Source organism: Schistocerca gregaria, chromosome 4 (genome assembly GCF_023897955.1).
Source record: "Schistocerca gregaria isolate iqSchGreg1 chromosome 4, iqSchGreg1.2, whole genome shotgun sequence".
Classification (NCBI taxonomy): domain Eukaryota; kingdom Metazoa; phylum Arthropoda; class Insecta; order Orthoptera; family Acrididae; genus Schistocerca; species Schistocerca gregaria.
In genome coordinates, this window is record NC_064923.1 from 410,663,572 (window position 1) to 410,685,910 (window position 22,339).

Sequence of the window (22,339 nt, forward strand, 5' to 3'; positions counted from 1 at the left end):
CTGTTGTTAAACATCGATTAGAATGGACAGGGACTGCGATTGCTGTGTTCGGATGAGGGCTGACTTGGCATCCCTTGGCTCACAGCTGCAAACGGCGCTGACTTCGGTCGCGCAGCTTGAGGCTGTTGCCAATGGGCACCACTGTGGGGAGCCGGACTCGGGTATCACGGGGATGTCAACCTCGTCCCGTCTGTCCCCAGATCGGTCTGCCGCTGTGGTTGCCCCGGTTGCTGCCCGCAGTGGGGCTGAGCCCTCGCCTGTGGTTGATTGGGAGGTCGTTCCAAGGCGTGGCAGGCGGCGAAAGGCGTCCCCGGAGGCTGATCAGAAAGCCTCCCCGGCGCGTCTGACAAACAGGTTTCAGGCACTGTCTCTGGCTGAGCCAGATGCAGCTGCCTGCCCTGTTTCAGAGGATCATTCTCAGCCTTCAAGGTCCGGGCAATCGCAGAGGGTGGGATTACTGGTAGTTGGGAGCTCCAATGTTAGGCGCGTAATGGGGCCCCTTAGGGATACGGCGGCTAAGGAGGGGAAGAAATCCAGTGTGCACTCCGTGTGCATTCCGGGAGGAGTCATTCCTGATGTGGAAAGGGTCCTTCTGGATGCCATGAAGAGCACAGGGTGCAGCCAGCTGCAGGTGGTGGCACATGTCGGCACTAATGACGTGTGTCGCTTTGGATCTGAGGAAATTCTCTCTGGATTCCAGCGGCTATCTGATTTGGTGAAGGCTGCCGGTCTTGCTTACGAGATGAAGGCAGAGCTCACCATCTGCAGCATCGTTGACAGAACCGACTGCGGACCTTTGGTGCAGAGCCGGGTGGAGGGTCTGAATCAGAGGCTCAGACGGTTTTGCGACCGTATTGGCTGCAGATTCCTTGACTTGCGCCATAGGGTGGTGGGGTTTCGGGTTCCGCTGAATAGGTCAGGAGTTCACTACACTCAGCTGGCGGCTACACGGGTAGCGGAGGCTGTGTGGCGTGGACTGGGTGGTTTTTTAGGTTAGAAGGCCTCGGGAAAGTGCGGGATGGGCTGCAATGTCAAAGGGTGCTTGGCAATTACAGGACGTGCTTGGATCAAGGAACAGTCGGAATTATAGTTGTAAATTGTTCTAGTTGCGCTGGAAAAGTCCCTGAGCTTCAAGCGCTAATAGAAAGCACAGAAGTTGATATCGTTATAGGTACAGAAAGCTGGCTAAAGCCTGAAATAAGTTCTGCAGAAATTTTTACGAAGTCTCAGACGGTGTTCAGGAAAGATAGATTAGGCAGAATTGGTGGTGGAGTGTTTGTGTCTGTTAGTAGTGGTTTATCTTGTAGTGAAGTCGAAGTAGATACTCCGTGCGAATTGGTGTGGGTGGAGGTTATACTTAACAGCCGAATTAAGTTAATAATTGGCTCCTTCTACCGACCCCCAGACTCCGATGATACAGTTGCGGAACAGTTCAGAGAAAGTTTGAGTCTCGTAACAAATGAATACCCCACTCATACGGTTATAGTTGGTGGGGACTTCAACCTACCCTCGGTATGTTGGCAAAAATACTTGTTCAAAACCAGTGGTAGGCAGAAAACGTCTTCCGAGATTGTCCTAAATGCATTCTCCGAAAATTATTTCGAGCAGTTAGTCCACGAACCCATGCGAATTGTAAATGGTTGCGAAAACACACTTGACCTCTTGGCCACAAACAATCCAGAGCTGATAGAGAGCATCATGACTGATACAGGGATTAGTGATCACAAAGTCATTGTAGCTAGTCTCAATACCATTTCTTCCAAACCCATCAGAAACAAACGCAAAATAATTTTATTTAAAAAAGCGGATAAAGTGCCACTAGAAGCCTTCCTAAAAGACAATTTCCATTCCTTTCGAACTGACTATGCGAATGTAGACGAGATGTGGCTCAAATTCAAAGATATAGTAGCAACTGCAATTGAGAGATTCATACCTCATAAATTGGTAAGAGATGGAACGGATCCCCCGTGGTACACAAAAAAGGTCCGAACGCTGTTGCAGAGGCAACGGAAAAAGCATGCGAAGTTCAGAAGAACGCGAAATCCCGAAGATGGGCTAAAATTTACAGACGCGCGAAATTTGGCACGTACTTCGATGCGAGATGCCTTTAATAGGTTCCACAACGAAACATTGTCTCGAAATTTGGTAGAAAATCCGAAGAAATTCTGGTCGTATGTAAAATACACAAGCGGCAAGACGCAGTCAATACCTTCGCTGCGCAGTGCCGATGGTACTGTTATCGACGACTGTGCCGCTAAAGCGGAGTTATTGAACGCAGTTTTCCGAAATTCCTTCACCAAGGAAGACGAATGGAATATTCCAGAATTTGAAACACGAACATCTGCTAGCATGAGTTTCTTAGAAGTAGATACCTTAGGTGTTGCGAAGCAACTCAAATCGCTTAATACGGGCAAGTCTTCAGGTCCAGATTGTATACCGATTAGGTTCCTTTCAGATTACGCTGATACTATAGCTCCCTACTTAGCACTCATATACAACCGCTCGCTCACCGATAGATCTGTACCTACAGATTGGAAAATTGCGCAGGTCGCACAAGTGTTTAAGAAGGGTAGTAGGAGTAATCCATTTAACTACAGACCTATATCATTGACGTCGGTTTGCAGTAGGGGTTTTTGGAGCATATACTGTATTCAAACATTATGAACCACCTCGAAGGGAACGATCTATTGACACGTAATCAGCATGGCTTCAGAAAACATCGCTCTTGTGCAACGCAGCTAGCTCTTTATTCGCACAAAGTAATGGCCGCTATCGACAGGGGATCTCAAGTTAATTCCGTATTTCTAGATTTCCGGAAAGCTTTTGACACCGTTCCTCACAAGCAGACTTCTAATCAAGCTGCGGAGCTATGGGGTATCGTCTCAGTTGTGCGACTGGATTCGTGATTTCCTGTCAGGAAGGTCGCAGTTCGTAGTAATAGACGGCAAATCATCGAGTAAAACTGAAGTGATATCAGGTGTTCCCCAGGGAAGCGTCCTGGGACCTCTACTGTTCCTGATCTATATAAATGACCTGGGTGACAATCTGAGCAGTTCTCTTAGGTTGTTCGCAGATGATGCTGTAATTTACCGTCTAGTAAGGTCATCCGAAGACCAGTATCAGCTGCAAAGCGATTTAGAAAAGATTGCTGTATGGTGTGTCAGGTGGCAGTTGACGCTAAATAACGAAAAGTGTGAGATGATCCACATGAGTTCCAAAAGAAATCTGTTGGAATTCGATTACTCGATAAATAGTACAATTCTCAAGGCTGTCAATTCAACTAAGTACCTGGGTGTTAGAATTACGAACAACTTCAGTTGGAAGGACCACATAGATAATATTGTCGGGAAGGCGAGCCAAAGGTTGCGTTTCATTGGCAGGACACTTAGCAGATGCAACAAGTCCACTAAAGAGACAGCTTACACTACACTCGTTCGTCCTCTGTTAGAATATTGCTGCGCGGTGTGGGATCCTTACCAGGTGGGATTGACGGAGGACATCGAAAGGGTGCAAAAAAGGGCAGCTCGTTTTGTATTATCGTGTTATAGGGGAGAGAGTGTGGCAGATATGGCAAGCGAGTTGGGATGGAAGTCATTACAGCATAGACGTTTTTCGTCGCGGCGAGACCTTCTTACGAAATTTCAGTCACCAACTTTCTCTTCCGAATGCGAAAATATTTTGTTGAGCCCAACCTACATAGGTAGGAATGATCATCAAAATAAAATAAGAGAAATCAGAGCTCGAACAGAAAGGTTTAGGTGTTCGTTTTTCCCGCTTGCTGTTCGGGAGTGGAATAGTAGAGAGATAGTATGATTGTGGTTCGATGAACCCTCTGCCAAGCACTTAAATGTGAATTGCAGAGTAGTCATGTAGATGTAGATAACAGTCAGAAAATAAAGCCAGATTTCACTATCTTGGTATTTTCTATATTAATTAAATGGGGAATGTCAAATTTGTTGTCTTCGCCCCCTCCCCTCCAATCAACTGTCGTCCATGTGGACAATACCTTGGTGGTGTCTGTGGACTTAGGAAAATTAATTTAGTAGTATCAGTTCAGTAATCAGGTTTGATAAATTGTTAATCAACTGAATGGTCTGAGTATCAGTTTATTCAGAATTTTATTTGAAGTTCCTTTGTGGTGAGGACTGTTGTGGACAGATGCTGTGACCTAACCAAGTGCTCTTTGTGACAGTCATTGCATTATAAACTGCACAGTGATAGTTTTCTGTTAACGCATCGACAGTTCAAGATACATAGTTTGCTTCTCTCCTGTTAATATATGCTTTGACTTACTCTACATATGTGAATACTCTCCTCCTTTGCTAGGTCTATAGAATATGATGGATGGATAACACTGTTTGTGTCCTGCTTTAATCTGGATTGTCAGTAAAATTTAATTAAATCCATTGTTTATCTGATAAGTCTTGTTATTCGTGAGGTTTAGTTTCATAATTGTTATAAGTGTTTTGTGTCCTAAAGGAGTTAATGTAGTTCATTGTGTTTTTTAAAACTGATATTAAAGAATATAAGAAAGAAATTAAGGTCAATTTTTTCTTTTAATTTTTTGTGTGAATAATTACATTAGCGAATTTATTTAAGGGCTATATACGAATTGCAAAGTGCAGCCTTGCCCTTGGAGACATTACTGCTGCAGAAAATGCCATTTCATTTGTTAAAGAGCTGGAGCCTGCTAACACTGCAATATTACCTGAAATAAAAAAAATTGAAGTTGTTCGAAGATTTGAAGAGGAAGCAAAGAAAGCTTATTTGAAAAATGACTACAGAAAGGTATTTATAGCATTTCAGAAATTTAAACATTGTTGTTTTGAAGTGTTAATTAATATGCAAACTGTTTTAAAAATTCAAACGTGGAAATTTATTTTAAGAAGTGTATTTGATGATCTTGTATTATGCTTGTTCTGTTGATACTATGAAAGAGAAATTCAGTAAGTATATGTTCTAACTCAGTGTTGTTTAAAAAATTGACAACATTGGTCTTTTTTAGGTGTAAGAGTGTGAGTAGTAGTAGTGTGTGTGTGTGTGTGTGTGTGTGTGTGTGTTTTGCTAAGTGAGAATAATTTGTCAATTTGAAACATGTCACACACAGGTTGTGTACTGCATGGACCGTATGCTGGAGCAAGTGCCTTGCAGTCTGTACAAATTGCAGAGAGCTGAGTGTCTTGCCCTGATAGGAAGATATCAGGAAGCTCAAGAAGTTGCAAAGTAAGTTGTGGAAGAGTGTTCTCTGATTAGTCTGCACTCCAGTTTCAAAGTACACATTCAAATTCTTGTCCTCATCATCAAATTTTCTGCTCTGTTTCCTGCTGCATTGTCAGTTCAGCTATTCCTTTATGACATTAGACACATCCTTGTAACTCACTCTTCTACTTTTAATATTTCCCATAATTTCAAACATCATTTTGTGCCTTCTATCAGTATGCACCCATTAGTGAAAAGCTTTTTTTAAAAAAAAAATCAGATTTAACATAATATGAGAGGAGCGAATTGATTGACCATCATTCAAAGAGGTTAGATAAGAAAGTGTTCATCTCATCACTGCACTATTTTTAAACAAATACTTGGCTTCAAGCTGTGCTCTACCTTACTGATATCTTAGCTGGTGAGTAATTACTTTCTCCTCCTGTTTATCTTAAAATACATGTTTGTACAGTAACAAATAAGGAATTTCATCATTAATTTTTTGTTTCTTTTTATTCTCTTTTTACTCATTGTAATAGCATTTCATAGCATTGTGTGTGTAATTTGATGTTATTGTTTCGTAAATTATCTATTCTCTCTCCAGTCAGTGTATGATGATTATTCTCTCTCCAGTCAGAGTAGTTTACGATAATTTGTCATTTGACCATTTCAGTGACATACTGCATTTTGATAAACAGAATGCAGACGCAATATATGTTAGAGGCATGTGTTTGTACTACCAGGATAATGTGGAGAAAGCATTCAGCCATTTTCAGCATGTTCTTAAACTGGCACCAGACCACACAAAAGCAATGGATATTTATAAGGTTTGTAATATTTCAGTACTGAAATCTTGATACAAAATTGGTATGAGTATTGAGAAAATACTCTTATAAATAGAATTTTCAATTCCTCAATATATTTTTGGTTTTTTTCATGCATTTTGTTTATACATAACTTTTGTTGCCCCCTTATCTAATTTCTCAGGTGCTAATCTGCTAATTTCTGGGTGGCTTATTATAAGTCCCATCAACATTCTCCTCTTTCAGTCAATTTTTTGATGTATTTTTTTATATTTTGTTCTTATTTTGGTCTCTCTTTTTGCCAGTAATATTGATATTTCTTTTGGAACACTTAGTTTCTCCTTTTTGAGGTTTCCTGTGTCTACATTTTACTTCCATGTACTACTTTGACCCAGTCTTCTTTTCACAGACATATGTCTCATTTGTAGATCACTGATATTTGTACTCCATTCAATTGGAAAAGATTTCTTGACTTAAGCTAATATGCTCATTGTTTTTCTTGATTCATCCATCATGTGTCACATTGGAACTTAGTCAACATTTTGTAAAATTTATTTTACTTCCTTGCCCTATTTTGATGCTCATCTGCAATTGCCTTTACCTTTGCTATATTATACAGAACAAACTGCCATTCTCTATTGTTCATTGACTAGTGTTACTGTAGCATTTTCATGTGGACAGTTTTATTAGTAGCAGCACAGTGGTAAGATACTGGACTTGCACTTGGGAGGACTGAGGTTCAGATCTTTATTCACCCATCCATATTTAGGTTTTCCATGATTTTCCTAAATTTAAGACAAAAGCCAAAATGGTTTCTACGAAAAAGGTTTGTCGGATTTCCTTACCCATCTGTTCAGAGCTTGAGCTGTTACTTAAATACTTCTTTATCATTTGAGCATTAAAACCTAATTGTCGTTTTTTTACTAGCAGCAGTACTACGCTGTGTGACAGTAGAATATCAGTTGCTCAGCAGCTTTACTCTCATTCATAGCATCCTGTTGTTGCTGATCCTGTCCCATTACTTATTTCTTTCTGTTTTTAAATTTCAGAAAACTCAAGCCTCATTTTTTTCCTCTGCCATTTGTCTTCCAGCTTTGCTCCAGATGTTAGTGTTTCACCAGTTTGTTGCTAGACACATCTGACACGTCTCAATAATAATCTTTCTTTTATGTTGGTATGTTCTTAATTATTCACCATGTAGTATTTACCTAGTATTGCTCTTACAAATAGGACTATAGTTTGAGGTTGTCATTCGTCTTTGATTCCTAGTTGTGCTCTGCCAGTGAGTACTGTACCATTACAACTTCAATTTTAAACAGAATGAATGAATTTTTGAGTATACAGTGAAACACCACTTTCATGTTCCTTGAATTAATGTTTTCCCACTGTTTGACTTCTTTTATCATTCCCTTAAATTTCCTGTGTCCATAATATTAATTCTCACCCAGTTTTGCATTGTCACAATTACAAATATCATGTCATTTATGCTTCTTGGAGAGAAGCAAACAAAACAGTGTACTTGTTATAAAGTGACATTGGCAAGATGTTAATTTTCAAGTAGTGTTTACAAATATCTTGCAGTCAACTTCTTAAGCCATAGAGTTTCTGATTCTGATATGGTAAAAGTCACTAAAAGTTGGAACAATTTATACTGCTTGTGTTTGACATGGTAGTTAAAAGGTGCTGGACCACCTAACAAGAACTGAATTTTGTTTAGTGTGTGCCACATGTTGTTCCTCCCACTTGCCAGAATGTTTAACAATTTCTAAGGTGGTGATTATTTTGACACCAAATAGTAGAGCTTCAATAGTGGTGAGTGAAATGAACACAACAGTATTGAAATATAATCATACATGTCAAACACTTGGGAATTTTTCAAATATGTCCTGATTTCTGAGGAGTTAAGTTAGGATGTGATTGGTCAGCTGACCTTCAACTTTACAGTCCACTGTATATCTTGTTCTGCCACCACGTATCTACATACAAGTAACATTGTGATATTTGTGGAACACAGTTCTCCTCATTGAGTCCACTATCTTAAGTAATTGGCCATCACTGGTTGCCAACTGATATCCCATATTTCACATATTTTTCATTATAAAATCATTTGTAATGGTGACATATATACTTTCATAATTTGGAAGTTGGATGTACTGTGTTTCTGAAGTTTGTGGTCATAATAGGTATGTATCACATTTATATATGCCCAGGTCCAGGCTGAGTGATCACTTTCTGGCTTCTGATAAATTTTTGATGTAGACACCAAACTGTCAAATATATTTTTGACCTAGAAAAACAGGTAGGGAAAAATCCACCAGAAGAAGTTGAAACAAACTATAATTCCCTTTTTTTCTTTTCTTTCTTTTTACAAAAAAGAAATGTATGGACTGTAACCGGGTCGCTGAAACATGTCGCTCCCCAAGTGCCGCAAAGTTCTCAATATGACTAACAAACAAATGAGGAATGCAAGGTGGTGCATCTTCTGAACCAATAACAGCACAGCCACAAAAGCTGGTCCCCGCGTCGACTATACCACATTGCTGGCTTCCGTGTAAACATTGTATGTTAGTCCACAACCACCTGCTTTTTTGTGTTGCGTTACTGCCTTGACTACAGTTTCTGTTTATTAACCCTTTGTGATCTGACAGGACTTCAAAGACCCATGTTATAAAAATGAGTGTAAAACATTCGTCATTTGAGTTGTCACAGAAATGTAGCACGCCACTTATTCTTGCTTTCGTACACTGTTAATGTATCGCAGTTCTTTCATGGATGTGTTATCTGTGATGCTAAAGCAATTTGAATTTCAGCATGAGCTGTCCTCGTGGTATTTGGTTGTATGCAGTTACAGGGTGATCCTTCAGTTTTTATTCTGTGCATTTCCTGTGAGAATCTGACCTTCGTAATAATTTTCTACTTCAAATGAAATTAGAACCCAAAATCTCGGAGCTTATTGCTCAAATTTTGTTGCAGATCGTGGTTGATGTGAAAACTGTGCTGTTCGTTATATAAAATCAAAAGATCTCATTCTAAATGTACTCATTGTAAAGTATTTCTCTGTGTCAATGAAAGAAAGGCCTTTTTTATGAGTACCACTTTTCTTGAAGTAATATTTGTTACTGTCTGTACCATTGTGACCTGACACGACTCTCAAGTCACTTTTTGGAAAAAATTAATAAAATTCGCGTAATATTATTTGATTTATTTTTTTCTCCATTTCCTAACAACTAGAACACCAAAGAAAAATTTCGAAATGTCAATCAAAAAATAAATTCAGGCCATAAAGGGTTAAACAGTGTCACCAAAACGACATTCACCAAGTGACAATTCATTGTGCTGTGGAGTAGCATTAAGTAGTCAGGCTTTGGAATTGCTAAAGAGGACACGTGAGTTTTATGAGCAAGAAAAATAATTTGTTTCTGTTCATGGGCATGTGTTGATTCCTGAAAACTGTACTTGAAAAAGCTCATGTCATTGCAGCTTGTAGCGTTTTCACAGAATTGTACAAAATTGTATACACTCAGTCATGTGGTTAGATGAAACCTGGGTCAATGCTGGAGAATCAGTTCATAAATGCTGGACAGATGATACTCCAAATATCAGCAGTCATCAGCCAACAGGAAGAGAATCCAGATTAATTGAGGCCCATGCAGGATCTTCAGACGGCTTTGTGCCTGAAGGATTTTTGGTTTTTTAATTGAGAAAAACAGGTGACTACCATGAGGGTATGGACCACCCACAGTTTCTACAGTGATTTAAAAATCTGTTGTTCCAGTTTAGTGTTCCAGCAGTGTTGGTGATGGACAATGCACCCTGCTATTCTGTGGTTTGACCAAACTCCCACCACTAGTGACCACAAAGAAACTATGATGCAGTGGTTGCAGGCAACACACATTCGTTCGTAAAACAAAATAAGCCTGTGACACCCAAATACATTGTAGGCAAAATTGCAAGGGAACAGTCACTTGGTAATTAGGCTACTGTCTAATCACTGCTATATAAATCCAATTCAGTTGGTTTGGAGTGATGTCAAGGTGTACATTAGGAGTAACAAGAATACTTTTACTATAACATAAGTGGAAAGACTGTCACGTGAAGGTCTTAGTACTGTACACGCTTCCTCATGTAGGAAGAAAGACCATGTCGCTAAACTCATAAGAGAAGCACAGACTATAGATGGAATTATAAATAAAAACTGATGATGATGATAATGATGATGATTTTGGCACTGATTCCTACAATAGTGAAGGAGAACTGGGTGGAATTGCGCCATTGACATCGTAAACTGGTGAGTGTAAATATATACAGAATTAATTCTTTCTCTCTGCAATCGAGTAGGCTGTGCATGTTTTGCTTTATTTCTTTCTATGTGTGGGATGGCGTGTTCTTTGGAATTGTTAGGTTTACATTGTCAGACAACATTTTACCTGCAGTTGTTGCAGTAACAATTTGTGCCTAGTCGTCGTCGTCGTCGTCGTCGTCTCCAGTGTTAGAAAAACATACTTTGTTGTACTTACATATAAAGGTTGATTGTAGATTACATTTACAAAACATAGTTCGGAGCTGTGGACGTGTGCGGTGGCAGCTATTGCAACTTCGCAATCACAGTGTACCTAACTAACTACATGCGAGCTGTCAAGTGATATGTTTCACCGTCCCGGGATACAAATATGTTCACGAAAAGTAAAACTTATGTAAGAACAAGGGTTTCAAATTAAAGGTACAAATAATGAAATTGAAAATTGAGGTTTATAAACTATGTGCTTAAAAAGTAATTTTCCACCATTTACATCTTACTGTAGTTCACTGGTACACAGTTTTTAAAGTCCCTGTCAACAGTAAAATAGGGACTTTTACTGCAGTCTAGTCAATAAATACAGGCATTTTGTTTAATATTATTCAGTTATTCATGTATATTAACCCTAAATAGTTCACCTTATCTTCCTAAAAGATATATGATGACATGTACACATACTTCTGCTTAGAGCCTGATAAGTCAAGGATGTTCTCATATGCATGCTCCTCTAATCATAAACAATTTACTGACTGTAAAGAAGATATGTGAAGTTGCAGACAGTCACAATTGAAAACACACACACACACACACACACACACACACACACACACACACACACACACACACAGAGTTTCCAGCCACAGCCTAAGTCAGTAGAATACGAATACGCATACGCATGTGCACATACACATAACCGCCAACTCCAGCATCTCGGGTCAGCCCAAGAACTGAAGTTAGTGTGAGTGATGCACGATTTCTACTGACAGAGGCTATGGCTGAAAGCTATGTGTGTGTGTGTGTGTGTGTGTGTGTGTGTGTGTGTGTGTGTGTCTTTTAATTGTGCCTGTCTGCAACTTGATGTATCATCTTTAGAGTAAGTAGTGATCTGTTTTTTCCTACATTATTGATATTCCTATGTGGAGTTTCCATTGTTTGATCCTCTAACTATAGAATTTGGTGATACCTATGAAATTAGTGCAGTGGTACATTTTCATTTGTTGTGCTTGAGGTTTGGTAAAAATATAGATGGTTAAAGATGGGTTTGTTGCAAAGCACTTTAATTATGATTCTGTTAACTGCTACATTGTTACAATAAAAACAGCGATAGTTGTATCTTGGGAATTCCTTAGTAATTCATAAGTGCTGCAACTTAACTCAGTCACTGGTAAAATATAACCAGGTATAAACTGTCACACGTTCTTAATGTAATTGTGAAACATTGTTACCTTCCTGTGTGAAAATGATAGTGTTAGTCTGTTGTTAGTCAAAAGCACCGAAGAGAAATGGGATAGTAATCCAAAACATATTCTATCTTGCAGTCACTAGAAAGTTATAGTATCAAGTACTAATTAAACTGAGGGCAATGTACTCGTAGAGCAGTATGAATGCAAATTGAGTTTAAAGGAGAAACCTTTGCTCATAATGAGTTTTCTTTTTGATAAAACATAAAAGGCAGTGCACCTTAAAAAGATAGTGAAACACTTACTTTGTATATGCCTCTCCTGAAGATTAAGAAATTCTAGTTATCGGAAATATGCAATATGAATTAATAACAGTGTGTGAGAGTTCAATAAAGAAGATTCCTTACTTTACTTTAGTGATGTACTGAAAATTAAAGTGTAAGACAAGTGTCAGCTGAAGTAAAGCTCTCTGGGCTAATCATGAGCCGTGCTCTGATAGCTCATTCAGTAGAGTACTTGCCTGTGAAAGACAAAACCCCAGGTTTGAGTCCCAGACTGGCTCACAGTTTAAATTTGCTAGGAAGTTTCAATATTGTATCTCTTAGCAATTTGCTTTAATGCTAATATGCCTTTCTGTATTACAATACCAGATGACACATATGACAGTTGTTCTGCCATTGAGACTCAGGCAGTCTCTTCAATTAAAAAACACAGAAGAGCAGTCACCAATACCTTTTTGGGCTAACTCTACAAACATAGTGCGGATACTAAAAATATAGAAAAAAATCATATGAAATATGTGCACTGCAAATCACAGAGAACCGTGTCAACCATTAAATATTAACTTTGCCATCCTTATACCTATGAGATTATTATATTTTTGTATACTAGACATGAATTATTTGAGGGAAACCATTTTGTCCATTCATATGATACTAGAAACAAAGAAAATTTAATGCTCCCCACCCACTGGCTCAGTCTGTATATCCAGGGACCTCAATACGTGAGAATGAAAGTTTGTTATAAATTAAAAGGGAACAAGTTGATGCAGATGAATTTAGGCTCACTTAAAAGAAAGCTATATGAGGTACTGACGCTGAAGTGTTTACTACTTAGTGGATGAATTCATACGGGACAAACTAGAAATTTGAGCTGGATACAATGTGTTACACATTCCAAGAAATATCCTTATAGTGCTAATATTTATTAATGTAAAAATCATTGTAACTGTTTTATAAGTTTTTGACCTGTCTCCTGTACGCAAACCAAATGGATTGCAAATTTACATCATGAGGTGAATAAAACACAGTTCACAATTCCTTTAAAATGTGTGCTATCAAAAATTTTCATACATCCGACTAACTGAAATATCCTGAATATTTCAGTCTGACAATGACAGTAGCTTGCTGGCAGAACAAGACAATTTACAGTTGCTGGTATTTTTTCTGTTGTAGCAGACTGCCAACCACATTGTTTGTTGTGGCAGGAGACATGCTGGACTGGAACTCAAAATTGGAACTTTGTTTTTATCACAAGTGTAGCTTCCAGGTTTGAGTCCCTGATACAGTGTTGCTGATGAGGAAGGAGGGGGGGGGGGGGGGGGGAGCAGGAGGAGGAGGAGTGGGGGGGGGGGGGAGTGATTTGTCTGTCCCGGAAGTAGTTACGTTACGTGCTTAAGTAATATATTGAGATGTAAGTTAAATAAATACACGTAAATCTCCTCTGCAATCATATTTGTACTCAGAAAGTCATCTTGTAGTGTGACAAAAGTTATGTAGTCTTCTGTTAACTATGATATTCTACTTACAAAATGTTGTGCAGGAAGTGCTACATTTGTGTGTGCTTGTAAATGTTTCCTTAAATTTATTTCCATTTTCATTATGTGATATGTATTTTTTGGTTCATTTCAGAAATAGGATTCTTTAAATTTCAAGAGCAGTCCTTTTTATGATTGAGAATGCTGGTTATGTAGCATGTGTGACTTGCTCTGGTAAACAAAAATTTGACACATTTTTCATCTCCTCCTTGCTCATTTACCATTTCCTCTGAATAGTCTTGTTTGGTGGGCAGGCCAAGAAGAAAAACAATACACCAAATCTGTAACATAACTCTGATTTCCAAGAATTGTTTTGCTGTATTTTATCTGTTAGCTGATGTTCCATGACTGGCTCAAGTAACTTTTGACATAAGATAATCTGTGTAAAGTGGGTATCAAAAAATTGAAGAAAAAGTAAATTATAGTTCAAAAAGTTGAGCCTTGAATCTGATGAAACTCAGCCATCATAGTAGAACAGAGGACTGACACAAATTAAACATTAAACCACACTCTAGACAGAGAAAATATGTGTAAACTTAAAAACATGATTCAAATGTAAAAAATGAATGTGGCAGTTGTCTGTATCACAGGTAATGTTAACATTTACTAATTACTGCTTACAGTAATGCCTCACAGTAATGTGTGATGCTGTTAATACTTGTTACACTACATTAAAAGCAAATGTGCTTCTTTCAAAGCTGCTCTGTGCGGCCAAGGTCGGAGGAGGAAGATCTTGAGCAGAATTATATTTCTTCGGGTTTGTGACATACTGTTTGACTAAAGTCAAAAACCTTAACTGACTGCACTGTCCAGTCTATTGTTTTTTGTTGGAGACATTGACGATAAAAAAATTCTGAGGCCTTCGAAGATGAAAATATTATATTTTGCTCCTTCTGTTTACTTTCCATACAGCAAAACTCTGATTTTAAATTGTTGGCACAGTCTGTATATAACAAGAGAATGAGCATTTAATAACTTGACCGCAGATGTCAGTATTAGTTACATTTAGTCTGACAATGGTCTCCCATCCTTGTTCATCTTGTAAATAATAGCGTTAGCTACCATCTTGCTGCGTTGGTTGTCTTCTCACTCACACAGCACTAACTGCCATACTAATCTGAATCATTCTACTGTATTTTAGTTACAGATAGGCCAGTTCGCAAGTTATAGCTGTTTGCAGTACTGCTTTCATAAGTTGTTGCCCTTTTTTGTGATATTTTTCACTAATTTGTGAGAACCATTGCAGCATCTTTCCTGATGTACATTTCGTTTACTATTATAAATAAGTTGCCAGTTGGTGTGCAAGGTCTCTGTGAAGAGTGCACAAATTTTCTACTGGTGTAGTCTGTTTATCTATAAGATCACCCATGATGAAAAAACTTTTAAGAGCTACTGGTATTTATTAATTCATTTTAGTTACACAACTCTGTATTTTGTAAATAAAATAGAAAGAAACTTCCACATGGGAAAAATATATTAAAAACAAAGATTCCAAGACTTACCAAGTGGGAAAGCGCCGGTAGATGGGCACAATGAATAAAACATACAAACACACACACACAGAATTTCAAGCGTTCGCAACCGGTGGCTGCTTCGTCAGGAAAGAGGGAAGGAAAAGGAAAGATGAAAGGATGTGGGTTTTATGGGAGAGGGTAAGGAGTCATTCGATTCCCGGGAGCGGAAAGACTTAACCTTAGGGGGAAAAAAGGATCGGTATATACTCGGGCGCGCACACACACATATCCATCCATACATACAGACACAAGCAGACATATTTAAAGGCAAAGAGTAAGGGCAGAGATGTAAGTCGAGGTGGAAGTGTGGAGGCAAAGATGTTGTTGAAAGACAGGTGAGGTATGAGTGGCGGCAACTTGAAATTAGTGGAGATTGAGGCCTGGTGGATAACGAGAAGAGAGGATATATTGAAGGGCAAGTTTCCATCTCCGGAGTTCGGATAGGTTGGTGTTGGTGGGAAGTATCCAGATAACTCGGACGGTGTAACACTGTGCCAAGATGTGCTGGCCGTGCACCAAGGCATGTTTAGCCACAGGGTGATCCTTATTACCAACAAACACTGTGTGCCTGTGTCCATTCATGCAAATGGACAGTTTATTGCTGGTCATTCCCACATAGAAAGCGTCACAGTGCAGGCAGGTCAGTTGGTAAATCATGTGGGTGCTTTCACACGTGGCTCTCCCTTTGATCGTGTACACCTTCCGGGTTACAGGACTGGAGTAGGTGGGAGGGTGCATAGGACAGGTTTTACACCGGGGGCGGTTGCAAGGGTAGGAGCCAGAGGGTAGGGAAGGTGGTTTGGGGATTTCATAGGGATGAACCAAGAGGTTACGAAGGTTAGGTGGACGGCGGAAAGACACTCTTGGTGGAGTGGGGAGGATTTCATGAAGGATGTATCTCATTTCGGGGCAGGATTTTAGGAAGTCGTATCCCTGCTGGAGAGCCACATTCAGAGTCTGATCCAGTCCCGGGAAGTATCCTGTCACAAGTGGGGCACTTTTGGGGTTCTACTGTGAGAGGTTCTGGGCTTGAGGGGATGAGGAGGTGGCTCTGGTTATCTGCTTCTATAGCAGGTCTGGAGGGTAGTTGCGGGATGCGAAAACTGTTTTCAGGTTGTTGGTGTAATGGTCCAGGGATTAAGGACTGGAGCAGATTCTGTATTTTGTTTAACATCATATGTTATCTTGCCATTTTCTTCTTTTTTAGCTGGAAAGGAAGAGACAGCCGAAACAATTTCACATTAAGTTTGTTGCAGTTGGGCAATAGATAACACAGGCAAATGATGGAAACTTTTTTGCTGTGTTTTTTAGGGTGGGAAATCCAAGTATGATACTTAAAAACTGTTAAATTTATTAAATTGAGGAATTTTTAAAGACTTTAGCAGTATTTATATAGTTAAAATAATTTATAAAGGTGTAATTAATGTAAATGACGTTGGTAGCACTGCTGAAAAACATTTGCTGGCAAAAAAAGCTAGAGTCTATTTTTGTGTCAATAGATGGTGTTTTGTTTACTGTCATCCTAACCTCACTCACCCGTTTCCTGTACATGTGCTCAGTACAATGTCTAATTGTGGCTGTAAAAACTCTGCTGACAGTTTTGATTATGTTAGTGGTGAATTTGTGATTAAAAAAACACCAAAGAGACATTACAGTCTTTGTGAAAAAGATTTATCTATCATACTTTGTGTGTTGAAAATCTGAGAATAAGTTCCAAAAAGGAGAAGAAAGGCCTTTAGATATGCTGTTCCTATGGTATGGAGTGAGCCAAGAAATCATTCTGATGATTGCTACTTTTGCAGTGTTGATATTACTGGTCATAATTTGAAATACAAGAAGGTAATAAGCTACCTTAACCTTCCGGCCAGTAGGGCATGGTGTAGATTTGCCGGTTCCTGAACCACCAGATGATTTAAATTCTATTCCAACTGAAGTATTTTCTGATGTACAATATGATTTAGATAAACCAGGTGATGATGATGATTTCCATTGTAATACAGGAAGTCTAGAGCCCAAATTTACTCAGACCGAGCTTAACGATTTGGTTGGGGATCTGGGCTTAACAAAAGAAAAAGCTGAATTGCTTGGCTCTAGATTAAAAGAGAACAACATACTTGCAGTTGGAACCAGTATATACCTGTATAGAAAGAGATAGCAGCAATTTTCCAAGTTTCTTCAACAAGGTGATTTAGTGTACTGCTCAGACATTCCCAGTCTTATGAATGAGTTTGTTATTGAATACAGAAAGGAAGACTGGAGGCTCTTTGTTGATTCATCCAAAACTAGTTTAAAGGCTGTTTTATTACACAGTGGTAACAAGTATGCATCTATACCTGATGGACATTCTGTACATATGAAAGAATGCTATGAAAATCTAGAAATAGTGCTAAATAAAATAGGCTATTCTGCTCTCAGTTGGATGAAATGTGGTGACCTAAAAGTAGCATGCATGCTCTTTGGTCAACTAGGTTGCTTTACTAAATTTCCATGTTTCTTGTGTGAACAGGACAGTAGGGCTAGAAATCAACACTGGTGCAGAAAGAACTGGCCTGTGAGGGAGCCTTTAAAACCTGGTGAGAAGAACATTCTATGCAAAACCCTTGTAGATCCAAAAAACATACTCCTAACATCTCTACATATAAAGTTAGGCCTAATGAATCAGTTTGTAAAGGCTTTGGCTAAAGATGGACCCTGGTTTAAGTATCTCTGCCAAAAGTTTCCACGCCTTTCAGAAGCTTTGTCGAACCTGACATTAGAAAATTGATGTTTGATGTTAACTTTGAATCCACAGTAATCTTAAATGAGGAAGTAGCATGGGCATCATTCAAGCAAGTTGTTAAGAAGTTCTTACAGCATGCAAAAGACCCAGAATATGTTTATATTATAGCTACAGTGTTAAAAAGTTAAAATTTTAGGATGTTTAATGAGCCTGAAAGTTCCCTTTTTGAACAGTCACCTTGATTACTTCCCAGACAATATGGGAGATGTTAGTGAAGAGCAAGGAGAGTGTTTTCACCGGGATATTAAAGTGATTAGAAAACTCTACCAAGGCCACTGGAGCACCAAAATGATGGGGGACTGCTGTTGGTCACTTCACCAAGAAGTTTAGCTGAAATGTCAGCTGTAAGCATCTTCTAAATGTGAATCTTTTTGATCATTATTATCTTCTTCTTTTGACCAACAGTGGATTTTTTTGTTTTGATTTAAATCAGATACTCGATCTCACTGCACAATTCCCTCCTCCCTCCTCCGTCCTCCCTCACTTTTCCCCTCCATGTTTTGGTTTTTCCCAGTTCTTAATTGCACAATTTATTTCAATTCTCACTTCTCTTCCATTTATTTCACTTTTAAAAGAAAATAAGTAATGTGAGATTTGGGACGATTTAGGATACCTTTTTTATAAGTGTGGTCATACCATAAAAGGGTTGAAAAATGCTGTATGAGCTGTAGGAGAGAAGCCTTTTGGTTGTGAGGGTCAGAGCACAGATCCACCATAAATGGACTTCTGCTATGTGTAGTATTTGGAATAATTGTTGAAGAATAAATTCACAAGACACTAGATCTTTTGTCTGATATTTGACGTTCTTTCTGCTTGAAAGTGACACATTATCTTTGTTACCTGTTTCTGACCTATTTTGTTTTATGTTACATTAAATGTGTTCTGAAATTAAATCTTCATGATAATTTTCTTGTTATGTAGACACATAGTAAGCCTTTGAAACTTTGAGTACTCTTTTTCTTTCTAGATAATTTTGTTGTGTTTTCAGAAAGCCAAGTTGCTAAAACAGAAGAAAGAGGAAGGTAATGAAGCATTCAAATCAAATAAACTAGCAGAAGCTTATGCGTTGTACACAGAAGCACTGAAAATTGACCCAAACAATAACTCTACAAATGCAAAATTGTATTTTAACCGTGCAACAGTGTGTTCAAAGGTAAGATTTTTATTTTTATTGAGTGGTACATTTGTTGATCTAAATTAACCTGGTGATGAAATACCATATTTGTGCAAATCTGATGTGCCACTGAATGAATGTAACACACATCCCAGTTTTGAAAATAAAAATCATAAGAGGGGCTCTTAGCATATCACTGAGGGGTTAAATTTATTTCACTCAACAATGGATGTATACATGAACTATCAAAACAATAATAATTTTTAATTGACACAGTCATTATTTAAAAAATAATGTCTAACGTGATTACCTACAAGACATGCTAACAAACATACCATAAATTACAGGTGTTAATAATCATCAATCACTGTCATCACTGCTGGTATCCTTGGATGTGTCTGCGTCAGAAGCAGATTCATTTCCTCTTTCCCCATAATCCTTGGTGCCGTTCCATATGACACCATCTTCACTGCCATCCAGAGTATTTGAAATAAATGATTTCTTGAATGATTTTATGGCTGTTGGTGCTTCAGTTCTTTTCCAGGCAGCCAAAACTCAGTGTGCGATATGTGGGGTGCAGCATGCTTAATTTCTCCTGTCAGATTAAATTCATGGCTTAATTTACAAAACCATTATTTGTATTATTCCTAAAGAACTTTTAAAAGGTTTATTTCTGTTAACATCCAGCTGTTGTAACATGGAAGTCAATCCTCCAGGAATGATACGAAGGTCACTGGTTTGGCTGTGGTTTTTCTTTACATCATCAGTTAAATAAATGCAAAATTCACCAAGACAAAGCTTTGACAATAGTTTGGGAAGCCCACTAGGACAGAGTTTCCATATATTTTGGAGCCAATCAACCATTAAAGTTTGTCATCTGTCCCTTCTCTTGATTTCAAAGAATGACATCATCAAGGAACAGCTTTTCATTTTTAGGAGTCCTGGGGTTTGTTTTCCCTTTGAAGATTAAGAAAAAGGAAGTATGTGCCCACCTGCTGTGATTGCCAACATTACAGTTAAATGCTGTTTCTTCACACCATGATGTTTTGACAGCAATTTTGTTTGTTCCCTTCTCGTCACTCATGTAATTACATGGCATATCAAACCAAATTGGCACCTCATCAGCATTTTCTATTTGGCCCATCTAAAAATTCTTCTCTTTCTGAAGGATGATGACATAAAGCTGAAATTCTTGAAATTTCTTCTCGGAATCCTATGGAAGCATTTGGCATACTGTTGTACAGCTTCGTAGATATAAGCCCGCATGTTTCAAACAGTGATTAACCCCTCCATGGAGAACATTAAACTCTTGCCACAGTATATTAAGAATTGTAGGTTCCTCTTTTGCTTTGATTCTTATGGTGGCCTAGTGACTGGTTGTTCATTCACCCTCCTTACACGGACAAATTCCAAAATCCCAGAATGAGACTTTCACTCTGGAGTGGAGTGTGCGCTGTTACGAAACTTTCCTGGCAGATTAAAACTGTGTGCCGGACCGAGACTCGAACTTGGGACCTTTGCCTTTCGTGGGCAAGTGCTCTACCAACTGGGTTACCCAAGCACGACTCACGCTCCGAGTGCTAGTTCTGCAACGTTCGCAGGAGAGCTTATGTAAAGTTTGGAAGGTAGGAGACGAGGTACTGGCAGAAGTTGTGAGGACGGGCGAGAGTCGTGCTTGGGTAGCTCAGTTGGTAGAGCACTTGCCCGCGAAAAGCAAAGGTCCCGAGCTCAAGTCTCGATCCGGCACACAGTTACAATGTGCCAGGAAATTTCAAATTCCAAAATGTTTACTTCAACATCAGGATGTCTATTTTATCTATAAGCAAGTATTTCGTATTACTTCCTCACATGTATATCTCGTGTAATGACTAGAATCAGAAAATTTGATAGATTAGAGCCAATACAGAGGCTTATTGACAAGCATTCTTCCTATGTACCACTCACAAATGGATTAAGGGAGGAGGATCAGTTAATGGTAACGGAAGCATCTCTACCACACACCATTAAGTGGCTTATGGAGTATGACACAGGTGTAGGTATTCTCAGCTACATTGAACTCTCGTCCTGCCCTCCTGTTACCATATTTTTCAGCATAGAGGTTTACTTTACACTTGAAAGCAGTGTCATACAATGTTCTTCTCTGCTTGCCTTCTCTTTTGTGACTACCTAATGGAAACACTTTACACAGTAATAGGCCAAATGTTATGTAATGAAAGTAAGAATTACAATAATTCATTATGAGGTAAGGTGCTACACCTAAATTCCAATAATAATGCCAGTGAGTGATAGATTCACATTTGTACTTGAGTGAATTGCACCATCAAATCTTATGCAAATCTTAATTTTGTATACTGCACATGGTAGAAAGAAGTGTGCATTAGATGTGCTTAAAAATACAGTAAGATATTAGTTGATACTCTAAGAGAAGCTTACATAATAAGATGCCCTGTCTAACTATTTAAACCTCACTCAGTTTTCAAAATTCCAGAAGATATTGTGTATCAATTAAAATAATAGATTTTTGAAAATACAACGTAACTGGATGGATAGGAAATATACTCACCAAGTGGTGGCAGGAGAATACATGTATAAAAGGTATTAAAGTTTGCAGGCTTTCAGAACTGGTGGCTCCTCCTCCTGGCAGAAGGGTTAAGGGGGAAGAAGAGGGGTGATGGAAAAGGCCAGGTGAGGCCTAGGAAAAGAAGTAAAGTTCGGTAAAATCATCCAGAATCCCAGGTCAGGGGAGACTTAGTAGATGGGATGAAAAGGAAAGACTTTTTGTTGGGGACTGCAGCGGACAAGATTTGTTTCTTGAAACCTGCTTGTCCCTTGGAGTTAGTCCCAAAGGCCTAAAATTGAAAGTCCCTGTATATGGATGTAATCCTTCTCTATACCAGCCTCTTTCACTGTTTCAAATACAACAATCTCTTGCACTTACCCTAATAATCTATGACCTATATGCCTCATCTGCCAATTTTCACTCCACCAGACTTCTGTCCTAGAAAATCCTGCTGTTATCTGCCCCTCATGTTTCCTTGCTTGGTATCACCCACCAAGCAAACTTCAGACTGTGGCAGCTTGTTAGACTACACCTCAGAAAGCTGTCCCACTTTCTCCTGAACTGTCTCAAGAGTGGTGTATTCCTTCCTGTTGCTCTACAGCTCCTTCAACAGCTACACCGTCAACCAGCACTCCTCCCCTAAAAACCAAGCTTGGCCGACCTCCGTAACGTCACCCGGCCTCACCACTGTTTCCCTGACCAGTAATAACATGTCACAAGAAACAGTCACCACAGTGAAATAGTCTCAACCATTTGTCTAAAGCACCCTTCCCTCCTTAATTATCTGTATTATCCAAGGGTCTCACTTTCAGCCCTAATCCTGCCTTTAATCAAGCTGCTTTGGTGAAGGACTTACT

General features: G+C 38.9%; 1 protein-coding gene across 1 annotated transcript in view; it reads left to right on the forward strand.

Moving 5' to 3' along the window:
* Nucleotides 1–22,339, forward strand: part of LOC126268123 (dnaJ homolog subfamily C member 7) — an 89,120-nt gene that overhangs the window by 37,357 nt on the left and 29,424 nt on the right. Inside the window, exons 4-7 of the mRNA XM_049973650.1 lie at nt 4,600–4,788; nt 5,108–5,223; nt 5,873–6,026; nt 18,797–18,961. Coding sequence (XP_049829607.1) covers nt 4,600–4,788; nt 5,108–5,223; nt 5,873–6,026; nt 18,797–18,961 — 624 coding nt within the window. The remainder of the gene's footprint in view (nt 1–4,599; nt 4,789–5,107; nt 5,224–5,872; nt 6,027–18,796; nt 18,962–22,339) is intronic.